Here is a 14,153-nt window from a genome sequence, read left to right on the forward strand (position 1 = left end):
TACAGAATTCCTGTACATTTCACGTTTGCTCAAATCTTTGAATTTTTTTTTTGTATATCCTAAATAAGACAAAGGGGAAAAAATAAAAACTAAAATAGTAATTTTTTCTTTCAAAACAAAAAGATGAATCCTTTTAAAAACACTTTGAGTATCTTAATAAAGATAAAAGATGTTAGTAACTTAAAGACAAAAGGTATTATACACATTTTAATAAAAATAAATACATTGCTATTTTTAGGGTCCTTCTCCAAAAAAACCAAGAAACATTTGGACATTAGAAATGCAAAACTTGACCGAAGGGTCAGAGGAAAATGAAACAGTTTCGAAAGACGAAGTAAAAAAGATAATATAGAAAAGTATAAGGAAAAATAAAGAAAACAAAAGGCCAGCATCTTTTACCAGACCTGAAATCCAGAAAGCAAGAGTTGACAAACTAATGAAAAGGAATAAAGTGTGGAAAACTTTCCAGAAGTGAGCAATCATTCCCGGACTCCAAATCAACCGAATGCTAGCTAACCTTAATTCCCCAAACTTCCATGTCATGAAATACTGTTTTAGAAACAGTGAGAAAGAGTCTATAAACTTCCATCCAGCATATAGCAATACCACCCCTTCCCCCAAAAAATCAGAAATCAATGTAAACAACTTCCTAACTCAGTGAACAAGTCGTGCTCTCAGGTCAGTTCCTATGGTTATTTGTCTTTGCCAAAGTAAGTTATTCTTACCCACGTCCATGCAAGCAAGTGGGATAAGATGCTCGGACACACAGAAACACTCAAGTAGGAGAAAGACTTGGTGGGAGAACAAGGAATATTTTCAGCAAGAGTGGAAGGGACTAAAGGAAAATAATAGTGTCGGAGATACAACCAACGTAATGTGTGCGTATCTTTATGAAACTGTGAAAAAATTTGTATGCATATATAGTTTAAATAAAATTTTCTCATCTGGACTAACAATACTCCTTCCCAGAGCCAACGACAATCTAACAAAAAACCCCAAGCCCAGGCATGAGAAGCCCTCTCTTCAGTTGTTAGTGTTGTCCAAGAGATTCCCAAAACACTACAGCTTATTGTTACCTCAGGTTGCAACCAGGTTCCCTATTGCTGAAGATAAACACTTTGGACAGAGGGCCCGGATGCCAGCCAGAGCTGCATCTGACCGGAAAGCATCCTCCCCGAGGACTAGCTTCCATGGTACCAGAAAGCGCCATTCAAGCTTCCAAAGGAGGGAAGGAACAACCAAAAGTACTACTCAGCTATGACACCTATGAACCACACTAGAGACCCACATAGCACAATAACCCGAAAGGTGCAGTAAGTAGTCCACACAGAACTTGTCAGTAATCAACAGCTCTCTAACTGGACCCAGAAGAAGGAAACTATGCCTGGTACTGAAAACCTAGCCGACAGGCAGTGAAGTCATGAATCTTGCAGCAGAACCACCACTTTACTAACACCAGCATAGCTTCTGACTACATTCTAAATATGTGTCCTTATATCCCACAGGCAAGTATGGCCCTCACCCCTCAAGAAAACTTCTCTTTGTAACAGACAGAGACCACTACAGAACACCACAAATCAAAATGCACAGCTGTAGAACATGGCTCCAATGGACACATCTACAAAAGAACACTTAAGGCTCGGGAGTCATTGCAGAAGAGGGGGAGGAAAGACTGTAAGAGGCAAAGGAGGAGGGAATTTGCTCTAAGATTGCAAATCCTAGTAATGTCAGAACTACACCCATGAAGTCTCATCATTATGATTGCCTAAACATAAACTGAACAAGGACAACAATAAACATGCTAATATGGACAGGGAAAAACCCAGGAAGCTTCAACCCTACACAAGAACTGTAGGCAACTGAGAAATGCTGAGAAAGAGAAAGTCTTCTTCAGGGAAGAGCATACTAACTAGTTGTCCAGCATCAAATGTCCAGCCCTGAAAACACAAAGAAGTAACATTATACAGACTCAGAGGCTGTATCTGTGTATTTAGAAACACATACACATGTACAAAAATTAATATAAACATGCCATGGTGGTGCATGCCTGTAATCCCAGCACTTGGGAGGCAGAGGCAGGTGGACTTCTGAGTTCAAGGCCAGCCTGGTCTACACAGAGAAACCCTGTCTCCAAAAAAAAAAAAAAAGGCCATGAAATTAAAGAGGTCAAGGAGAGAGATATGGAAGTTTGGATGGCAGAACAGGAATAAACAATGTAATAGCATTAGAATGTCAAAAATTAATAATTTAAAAATGCTTATACCGTAAAACATACTTTGAAAAATATTTTTTCAAGCCAGATGTGACTAGAATACTCCTGTAGTCTTAGTACTCAGAAACTGGAGGTAACACAAAAGAAATTCAAAGCCAGCCTGAGTTTCACATGTTGTCTGCAGTCGGTCTGGGCTATAGAGACCCTAACAATCAGCTGAGTGGCAGGTAGATAGGTGGGTGGAGAGATCGGTAACCTGTTTAGCATTGCACATCCTAACACTCATGTTTTATGCATCTGGCTTTCTGGCTTAGCCTCTTGGGAATGATTACCTTGTGCCATTAAACGAGGTGATTTTCTTGGTGATCTTACTGAATTGTCTTCTACTCTGTCCCTCAAACTCCTGTTAGGTAAAATCAATTCTTCTTCATCAATGGTATCATTACCACTTTCTTTAACAACTCCTTCATCCATAATATCGTCAAGACCAACAACTAGAAAGAAACAAAAACAAAAATTATTTTAAAAAATTTGGGGTGTGTTATTAATTTAAAAGCAGCACATGGAAAAAAAATCAAAGTGTTTTAATGTGATATTGTATAGTCATAAAAATCTAAGCCTACTGCTAACATATGAGGTACTTTACCAGTAAGCACCCACATCTGTTTCATTTGACCAATGTCTACCTGGTGAGGTAACTAGCCAGAGAGAATTAGCAATAATCCTTGTTGATCTGACCTCAACTACTGCTCTGTTATCATCTGCCTTCCCCTTGAGAATGTCATGGAATACTATACCTGAAATACTCAATTATCTCAGTTCCACTGAGGTGGTACAAAAGTGATCTATGCCTTGAAAAGCTCCTAATTCTAGGTTCATGTCCAAACCTACGGTAATTAGAGACATTATGCTGCATGGATGAGGATGATGCAGGTAATTTACAGATGGCTAAATAAGGAAGAAAAGAAAGGAAAGAAAGGAAAGGAAGGAAAGGAAGGGATGGAAGGAAGGAAGCTGTTCTTCTTCCCCCAGGGGTGAGGAAAGCCGTCAGCATTATAGTTATACAACTCAATGACTTCGCAGCCAGTAAGACATCATTTAATAGAGAGGCTGGAGCAGGAGTATGACTATGACATTCAGCCTGTCCGATAGTCTCCTCCATCTCTTGCTTCCTATCTCACAGTGCTGTTGTAAGGATCTAGTGGGATGGTGTATGAACTCACTCTGTAAGCTTTCGAGCACCAGACCAAATGTTAGTTACTATCTTCACCCTAGGGGTTAGAAGGAACTCAAGAAGTTATCTAGTCCTCATCTTTATATTCAAGTAGAAGAACTTCATTTAAAAGAGCTCAACAAGATAGTGGTCTATCCTAAAATTCAAAGAGAACAAAATTCATAATAAATAAACTTCCAAATGACACGGTCTTTTTGAGGAGCAATTCGGCAACAAATAGATTTCCAAACTGCTCAAACCCTTTCCCAAGATAAATATAAACAGAACTGGCCAGAAAGCATTCTAACCTTTGTTCAAGAAGTAATATAAATGAACTGTATGTTCATGTCCACTCAAAGAGGAGAAAGACTGACAGAATAGAATGCACATTATAGAGATCACATTAGCTGTGTACCAACTCTTCTCCAGAAAAGGCCAGCAGTTCCTTCTCATCTGTCTTCCAATATCGTCCTACAAAGCATGCATCACTATCAAGAGTCCACGGTCAACAAATACCACGGAAAAATTCATCAGGACTCTCTTAAGATACAATATAGGTAGAGACAGACGGCAAATCCAGTGAGGCTAATCTATCATGACCAAATACTGACGTCACTCTACATACTCCGAAAAGTTTACATTAAGTACTTAAAGTAAATTATGAATTATATATATTTGCATTGGAAAGATGCATTAAAAACAGAATGTAACACATGGACTGTTAGCACCAATTATCTTTAGCAGTTAAGATAGATAAGGAACAGTTGCTATTGTAGTTTCTTACTCTTCCTCTGACAGCAATTTTCTACAATATACACATATCTTATACCACAATTGGAGGGAGGGAGAATCTGGATGAGTAAATCACACACAAGAGGCTGACTAATAATGGCTTGGGGACATTTGAATCCACAGGCCAATTAATGAGTTTTATAAGTGTGTGTGCACATGACATGGTACATAAACGTGCAAGTCAGAAGACAGCCTGCAGGATTCTCTCCTTCCCCCATGTAAATCCAAGGGATTTACACTGAGATCTTCCAGCTTGGCAGGGAGAACCTTTACCCGCCACATCTCACTGGCCTTAGTCAGGAGTTTGTTGAGATGACCGGTGCCTCCCTTCCTACTACCTGTCTGCTTGTGGTGAATTACTACACTGCTGTAAATGGATGTGTCTTACTTGACTCACTGAGTCTTTGAGTTAACTGTAATGACAAAACTGAAAGGGGATACAAAACTAAGTCTATTAGCAGCATTACTTATATTCTGATCTACATTTAGGAACATAATAGTACTTAAAAGTCATCCCTAAGAAGCTAACTTAATGTATATAATGCACAACAACTCAATAGAACCAACGTGTCGTACATATCTGAGACTCCTGGCTCCTGAAGACAGCACTGCAGCTGACCTCAGGCCTCCACACACAAGCACCATCCCTCACACACATAAACGAACATACTTCAAAGTTGAAATCATAAAGCTTTTGGTGTTTTTTTTTTTGTGGTTAGTGAATCAAGTAACAGACTTTAAAGTGAGTATAAGTAGAATAACTGTCTAAAATCTGAACTCTGTGACAGTATTTAAAATGAGTAGTTGAAACATAAAAAGAAATTGAGATAAACAAATTGGAAAAAAAGAGATGAGTGAGAGAGACAGATGAATCAGAATACAAGTGAAAAATATTTCATAACAGCAAAAGTCAATTAAGCTAAGTCACTGATGGATGAAAGAGGAGATAAATGGCCTTGATCTGGTAGCATGACAGCTACTGCTGTGACCTTAAGAAGTGATTATGGTGATCCGGACTCAGAACTGTTTGGTAGAGGAACAGCAAAGTGCAATACAAATGCTGAAAAAAATAAATACAAAACAGTGTGTGCTGACAACAAAAGTCCATAGTAGAGGCTGTTACAGAAAGAGTGTGCTGTCATACTTCAACTTTCCAAGTATAGGAAGGAAAAACAGGCACTCCACACTGTGGGAACTGCAAAGCAAACACAGTGGAAAACACAGGGCGTCACAAGAAAGGCAGCAGGGCACCAGGGGCACTGGTTAACCTACTCAGCCACTACGAAAAACACAAAGATCCAGGCTGCGGCTTTACATTTCCATCTGTACTCTGCCCAAGAGGCACCTGCAGTCACAGGTCAATTCTAGGATGCCAATGATGATGTAAACAGGAGCCTTTGGGGGAGGAGTACAGACAGTACTTGTTTAAGGCCTGCTTCATTTTATTTTTATTACTCAGGTTTTTCTTTTCTTTCCTTTCCTAATTCATTTGCACAGCCTGCCTATTATACTCATGAAAGCAGAAAGCTATGATTGTAAAAATGTAAAAACTCTAGGCATGACTGAAATATTTGACTTACATCAAATAACTTTAACAAAAAAGAGCTGACTAATCATCTTTTTTCCTATGCTTCTATTTATAATGTACTTTCTGTGCCCAAGATCTTCAGAAAGCTGGTCACTACATGCCTCCCAAATACTGCTACTGCTGTTCCTAGTTTTTCTATGTGTGCTTTGTACACATATGGGTACCTATGTGTGGAAGCCTGGGGACATTTTCAGCAGAAATCTTCCTTATGCTTTTTCTACCTTAGTTCAGAGACAGTGTCTCTCAGTGAAAGTGGAACTAGTTAAAACAATAAATTCTGCTAGAATGGCAGATCAGCAAGTCCTAGGAATACTCTTATTTCTGTCTCTCCTGAATTGGAACATCAGCACACATCACTGTATCCAAATCTTCAAAAAGCTACTACATGCATATATGTATGTATATATGCATGCATGTATTTAGGGTGTGTTGGCGATGGGGACCATATGCATCGCATGGCCCACATGTGGAGATCAGAAGACAATTTGCAGTAACCTATTCACTTTTCCTACCAATTGGGTTCCAGGGGTCAAACTCAGTCAGCATTGGTAGCAAGAATCTTTATCCACTGGGCCACCTCATCACCCAAACCTAGCTTTTTATGCAAACTCTGTGGATCTGTCATGGTCTGAACAAGGACACTTCCCACAGACTCATGTGCTACAACACTTGGTTCTCAGATGTTGGTGCTGTTTGGAAGTGTGGCCTTGCTGTTCAAGTATGTCACCAGAGGCAGGCTTTGAGAATTGGAAGACTGGCCATATTCAGATTGTTCTCTGCCTTGTGTTTACGTTTGAAAATGTGAAATCTCAACTTCTGTTCCTACTACCATGCCTGCCATTTCTCTCTTTAACAATAAGCCCAAACAAACTCTTCTTTCTATAAGCTGCCTAGGTCACAGTGTTTCACCACAGCAACAGAAAAATAACAGGATAGGGCTGGAGAGATGGCTCAGTGGTTAAGAGCACTGACTGCTCTTCCAGAGGTCCTGAGTTAATTCCCAGCAACCACATGGTGCCTCACAACCATCTGTAATGGGATCGGATGGTCTCTTCTGGTGTGTCTGAAGATAGCAACAGTGTACTCACATACATGAAATAAATAAATCTTTAAAAAAAATAAAAAACAGGATCAAAAATACTGGATCAAAGTCAGGTCTTCATACTTACATGAAAAATGACCCAATTCCACAGCTACCAATGCTATTCTTCTTCATGGAACATACTCAAATACACCATGACTTTTACTATGTTAGAAACAGCTCTAATTAATCATCTTACAGCTATCCCTGCATAGCTAAGCTGCATGAGGGCAGAAACTTGTATCAGATAACCACTGCATCCTCCAGCACTTTAAACAATATAGCACTTGACATGTATACAGCATTTAAAAAACAATCCAACAGTACAGTATCAACCACTTTCAAGTCAAAGCAAACGTTAATCCCTTACATAGAATTATGCAACTAAGCAGTACATTGCTAATGCTTGAAATGTTATTTAATAAGAATCATGTTACCATTAAATAGGAATAGACTTTAAATTTAAAAACTCAGCCCTCTCATTGAAGCATATATAATTTTTACTCATTGAGTGTCTCATTTCAATGAATCAGGTCCCAGTTAGTTCTGTAACTGCTGTAGCTTGGATCGTCGATGGTTCCCTAATGTCCATGAGTCAGAGGCCTGGTCTCCAGGAAGGCGCTAACGTGAGGCAGTAGGAACTTGAAGAGGCGAAGCCTAGTGGAAGGTCTTCATGGAATTCTGAGTGTGTTCTTGAAAGGTGTTTAGAGGTGAAGGTCCCTTTTTCACCCTATTCCTTCCCAGGCATGAACTGAGCCTTTTTGCTACACCACACATTCTAACCATCATGTGTTGCTTCTCCAGACCTGAAAGCAAAGGGGCCAACTCATTGTGGACTGAAACCTACAAAACTTACCCAAAATAAACCTTTTTCCTGTGTTAGCCGTCTACCTAAGATGTTTGCCATAGTGGTAAAAACTGGACATACACTACAACAGAAACACAAGAAAACAGAGACAAAGAAAGTCTTCAACTCTTAAAAGAAATTTCTTCCCCACCAAGTAAAGCTTGAGCCATGAACACAAAGCCCTCAGGAAAGGGCTTTGGTGGTTGTATGCACAACACAACTACATAGAATATAAACTCCACGAGGGTAAAAGTTTGCTTATGCCTTCTGATACAGTATCAATGTCTGAACAGTTGCAGAAGGGTGTGCTGTTCAATTTTAAGGACTAATGAGCACAAAACACCACAGATTACAATCACCTGCCTCAAAAAACTTAGAACCTTTATGTTTTTCTAGGTTCAGTCCACTTAATCAAAAAGAATTAAATACCTCTATTAAATTATAGAAGTGTTGAGTAGCCCGTCACAAAGGAAACATGGAGTAGAAGGTACAGACACATAAGGAAATAAGTAAGTAAAAGACTGCTCCCTCAAAAACAGATACAATTTCTTTAGAATGTCTAGAAACTAAATCCTTTTTAAAACTACAATTGAAAGATTAAAGACAGGAAGGAGCCTTGACAGAAAACCAATCAACTCTGGATGAAAGTTGGCGCCATCTAAGATACATTTTATAATGTGAAAAACAACAAAATCCTGACCATTGCAATAAATATACTGATATGGGCAAGAGCTTCATGAGGAAAAGGTGAATTATTGAGTATATTTAGTTTTGAAGCAACTATTCACATCTTGTGCAATCTATACCATATGTTTGGAAGTCAGTACATCCTGATACCTTTAGTACTTTCTGACTCTTTCTGAGTACCATATATTACTCCTTGATCAAGTTCATTTCAGTTAAGATGCTCAATTCTACAGTTTTACATGCCAACAACTAATTTTTATTCTACATGCGTGCGTGCGTGCGTGCGTGCGTGCGTGTGGGGGGGGTGGGGGGTTGAGGGGTGGAGGTGAGGAGAATGTATTTTCAAAAACAACTAAATCAGCATTTAAAAGCAAAATTTTTAATATGCTACTTCATAAATTAACTCTTAGTTTACTAAAAACTTATGTGGAAATTATTTCCTAAATTGTCACAAGAGCATCTCTGTGAGAGTAGTGAACACTATTCACCAATCCCAGTAGTTTGCATCAAATTTATTATCAATATTGATCCTAATGCTAGAAAATATTTTTAAGCAAACATTATCAACAACTTAATTTTCAAACTAACCTCTTTTTATGAGTTTATTTTAGGGACACTGCATATCAGGAAATCTTTCATATTGAAATTGAGAGTAACCATGCATGAAACAGTGAAGAAAAAATAAAATGTGGCTGAGGCCAAAGCAAAAACAAAAGCCTCCCATTTTAAAATAATCAGAGAGCATTACTTCTACAACAGTAATGCACATGGCTAACAACCATTAGCATATATCAAACTGGCTACAGGAGAGATAATCCGTATATAAAAGAGGGAAAACCCTGAATATCAGAACCAAGTATGGTGATGTATGCCTATAAAACAAGCACTCAAACGGAGCACAGGACCCTATGTCCATGCTAAGACATTCTGCACATATTTTAGATCCACAGTCTTTGTGACAATCAAAAAGGATAGGAGGCCCACTGCATGATGTTGGATATAACTACTTCACCAACATCAATTCTGAAATTGTTGACTAAATGCTGTTTGTCCTTTTCAACAGTCCCATCTATAAGAACTGCATACTACCTTGTAGGTGATAAAGAAATTTTAATTTTGTAAAATTCAGCAAATACACATGAATTAAAATAACGAGAAACTAGCCAGTGGTTATAACTGATGCCAGCAAGCACTGCCTATGGAGGCTTAGAACCCATTAAAGGGAAATCTGATGAGAAACTGAGTATTCATCCTAACAAAGCTATGGTTTTCAGATGGTGTGTTATCTTCACTACTGTGAGAGTAGTGAACACTATTCACCAATCCCAGTCGTTTGCATCAAATTTATTATCAATATTGATCCTAATGCTAGAAAATATTTTTAAGCAAACATTATCAACAACTTAATTTTCAAACTAACCTCTTTTTTAAGAATTTATTTTGGGGAAACTGCATATCAGGAAATCTTTCACATTGAAATTGGGAGTAACCATGCATGATAGTAACCAATGCAAGATATAGTGAAGTCCTAAAGACGAGATTTCTCTCTCAACACTGTAGCCTAGTAAACCAATTTAACATAAAGAGTTCCACCATCAAACACAGTAAGATTTCTTTACATTATACATTAACTGAAGTTTCTTTCACCCATGAAGAACTCTCGTAGAGATATTTAACCTGAACTCTAGTCAAGCCTTTAATCCTCACTTTCACTTTGAAGAAAGTAAAGGACTACGACAAGCCAGATCACCTCACCTCCGTCAAACAGTGGGAAATGCCTGTAATGTAGCCCATTCTTGGGATAAGTCTTACTGTTTTCAAAAAGCATTGACCTGAAGGCTAAGGAAGAATAAGGCAACTGGGTCTGTAGAGTTCTTGCTCAGCATGCAAAAAACCCTGGATAAAGGGGAACCAAAATGGGGGTGGGGGGGCACCTATCTGCAATCCTAGAATTTGAAAGGTGGAGAGGGATTATCAAAAGTTCACGGCCATCCTCAACTACAAAGGGAGTTCCAGGCCAGCCTACAATATTGAAACTGCCTCAAAAAAGAAAAAGGAAAAAAAGTTATGAATAAAAGAGTGATTTCAGAAATGTTATACATGTACCTGATTTAAATAAACAAGATGAAAAATATAACTTGGGCACAAGTAGTAAACTTGAGCCTGAATAGATAACTACATTAATATTTATGTCACCACTTAGGTACAGAATTGTTCCTGAGTCCTTCCTGTGAGATATCTTACAGCTGCAGTGGGTGAACTCGAAAACTTCATACATGAGTAAAGCAAACAGAACCAAATATTAACAATGGTGAGTCCCAACAGAAGGCACCTGTGTACACACTATACTATCATTATCATTATGTATGAAAATCTCAAAATACAAATATTTACAATGAAAAACCTTTCTTTTTAAGAAAATAAATAGTATCCTTATCTAGATATCAAAATAGCATATACTTGATTTCCAGTCCATTTTACTGTAAAACACATTTATAATGGCCTTTTAAAAGGTATGCAAGTATGTATACTTTAAAAGAAATATAAAAAGTTGAAAAGACGAAGTGAAAGAAAAGAACTACTAACCTAACATGAAGGCGATTTGGTGACATATACCTACCCCCCAGCATCTCTACAGAGATGAGGGATGGAATTTGGAACATAAACTAAGAGCTCACAGGCCCACTAGCCTAGAGTCTGGAAGTAGCAGGGACTGATTCCCAAATTATGCTCTGACAGGTACACTGTGGGGCAGCAGTGCCTACACTCGAAAACTCAGTCATTTTAATGAAAATCTCATTTCCTAAGGTATTGTAAATCTCAATGTGCAGAGGTGTCTTTAATCTCAGCACTTGGGAGGCAGAGGCAAGAGGACTGCCATGAGTTTTGAAGGCAGTCTGGTCTACAGAGTCAGAGAGGTCCTGCCTCATAAAAAGAGGAGGAGAGGTACAGTATGTTCCACCAGCAGAATGGCTAACAATGGCACTGGCCTCCCAGCCTGACTCCCTGACTTCAATCCCTGGAACACACATGACGGACGAACATAAGCAACTCCTAAAAGTTTTTCTCTGACTTCCGTATCTCCATATGCTCAACATGGCACAAGCAGGCACATGCATGTGCAAGCATTCATGCACACACAATAAAAATGTTTATATATATCGACATTTTTTAAAGTCAATGTCAATTATTTAGCAAAATTCAGGGGAATAATACATGAAGCCAGAATACACTAAAATCATACCTTAAATAAAATATCAGTTATATAATCCCTTATATACATTTTTAAAAAGATTTATTTTTAATTTTGTGTATGTATGTGTGAGGGTATTTGTTCATGCAAGTGTGGGTGTCCTCAGAAGCAAGACCGGCTTCAGCTGCCTGGAGCTGGAGTTACAGGCACTTATAAGCTGGGAACTGTACTCAGGTGCTCCTATGAGCAAGCAAGTGTTCTTAGTTGCTAAGCTAGCTCTCTGCTCCCCACACAGCAGCTTTAATGTCTTTTTAACCTGAGGGAGTATCTGTAACTAGACAATCAATGACCTAGAAGAAAAACTTCTTTTACCTTCCCCGCAAATCTAAATCAAAATGAATGTTACCAATATTCACTCCAAGGAACACCCGCACCATTGGGGGAGCAGTCCCAGCCACACCATGTCCTGGAGAAACACTAAGAACCAAGACTCCTAAAGGAGAAAAATTGATGCCTAAGAACATGTTTGCCTCCATACTGCATTATTAACACAGTGCTCTCTAGATTTTAAAATTTTATTATAAACAGTAAGATTGTTTGCACTAATAGAATGGGAAATGACTTTTAAGATATACCACAGCAAGTTTTAATTCACAGCAAGGGCTTTAAAGAAATTATTACATTTAAGGATGAATTAAGCATTTTTATTTTACAAAGCAAGCTTAATGTTTTACAAATGAGACTGGTATTACAAACACAATGGCATCTTCCATTATGAAAAGATCTAAGCAGTAAGTCATATTAGTCCCTTCCATAAAGATGATATTTTAGTAATCCATAGCAAACACTGTATACCAGTGGATGTCTAAACCTCCAACAGTCTGTGGGGTAGAAGTAGAACTATCAGGAATTCAGTATCACTAGGCTATTTAGTAAATTTAAGGACATCCTGTACTATATGAGACCCTGACTAAAAAACAAGTGGAGAGTAACCAAGGAAGATACCTGACATGGACCTCTGGTCTATTCACGCACGCACGCACTCACGCACGCACTCACTCACGCACGCACACACTCACTCACGCACGCACGCACACCTGCACACTGACACTTCCACAAAGAAGGAAGCCTCAAGTAAGCAAGCAGTAATGTTGACACACATCTACAAGGTTAAACATTACAATAATTCACTTTCTCCCTAAGTCAGAACAAATGAAGATAAATGCTTATGATCCATGAAAGAGGTGAAAACCGGAACCTGCATAAAAGCCTTAGACAAGTGAAGCAGGGTCAACTCAGAAATTAGCCAAGTACTTCACTCACCTTGAATGACGCGGGAGTGGGAAGAGGCAGAGCACAAATAAGTGGCAGGCAAGCTTGAAGCTACCAGTGACTGCTCAAGACCACTCAGCCAATCTTGTAACTGGGTGCATGTCCCTCACAGAGACTACATTTCCCAACCTACCTTCCTACGGATGTGACAATTACTCTCTAGACTGTGAAGCCCAAGACCCACAATGTTAAATGGAGTTATTTCCACTCTCAGGTGAACCTGGCACTACTAAAACTGTGGTCAAATATTCTGAGTCCACATAACCCAGTAAGTCAGCTGGAACTTTGGAGGAACTCCACAACAGCAACAGACACAGGAAAGAACAAAGGCTGCAAGATGTTGTTTCTGGTGGAGTCAGTAGGAAAGTGGGGAATGTCTAACTTTTTGAAATGTAAAATCCAGGTCATCAACAAGGCTTTCCTTCTTTAGAAACAGAACCTGCCACTACAAAGAAATTGCAAACCCAACTAGGTACATGAAACCACAGAACAGAGAAAATGAGCAGGGACAAGACCCAGACAAGAATCCCCTGCAAGTTGCTGGAGTCCCCACACCACTCCATCTTTACTCAGGGCTCTACTCAGCGTCCTTCAAACCTAACAAAGGACTTAAAGATCTTTATCACTCATTGCTCTTCTTGACAGAAAAACGTTAATAATTATGGAGTCAATTAGACCAACATAAAAGCAAGTTCAGAAAAACACTTCATGAATTCTTCACATAAAAAAGCAAGTAAGGACAGAAATAGCTCAGCATATAAAAACATTTAACATGCAAGCATGACAGAGTTCCATGAACAGAAACCACCAAAAGGCTTTAGGAGAAAACGGACTACACCAAGTCACAACCACGTCCTGCACACCGTGGTACTCACACCCACGTCACACACACTCACAACCACAAGGATAACAAACAATTGTAAAATTTAAAACAAGAGCATCATAGACTAGGTGCTACTCTATTCAAAAATGCCCTTCGCCCACACTCACAGACACAAGTTCCACATTCTTTTGCTGTTTTTCACTGGAGAGAAGTTTTATTTGGAAAACGAGTTGTTTGTTTTTTAAATTGTGAAACCCATGCTGACCTCTAGGTTCCAGCAATCCTCCTGCCTCAGCCAGAGTACAAGCACCAAGTTCAGTGCCTATAAATTTTTTATCTTTATTATATTTACTTCATGTCTATGTGTGGCATGCAAGTAAAGGTC

General features: G+C 38.8%; 1 protein-coding gene across 14 annotated transcripts in view; it reads right to left on the reverse strand.

Annotated features, from left to right (window-relative positions):
- Phf3 (PHD finger protein 3) overlaps positions 1–14,153 on the reverse strand; it is a 71,581-nt gene that overhangs the window by 32,219 nt on the left and 25,209 nt on the right. For 9 of the 14 annotated variants that reach the window (XM_011238471.3, XM_006495836.4, XM_011238470.3 and 6 more), the window contains one exon: positions 2,545–2,706. The exons of the other annotated variants lie outside the window; for them this stretch is intronic. In XM_011238471.3, coding sequence (XP_011236773.1) covers positions 2,545–2,686 — 142 coding nt within the window. In that variant the 5' untranslated portion in view covers positions 2,687–2,706. The remainder of the gene's footprint in view (positions 1–2,544; positions 2,707–14,153) is intronic. 14 annotated transcript variants of the gene reach the window in all.

This window comes from Mus musculus, chromosome 1 (genome assembly GCF_000001635.26).
Source record: "Mus musculus strain C57BL/6J chromosome 1, GRCm38.p6 C57BL/6J".
Classification (NCBI taxonomy): Eukaryota; Metazoa; Chordata; class Mammalia; order Rodentia; family Muridae; genus Mus; species Mus musculus.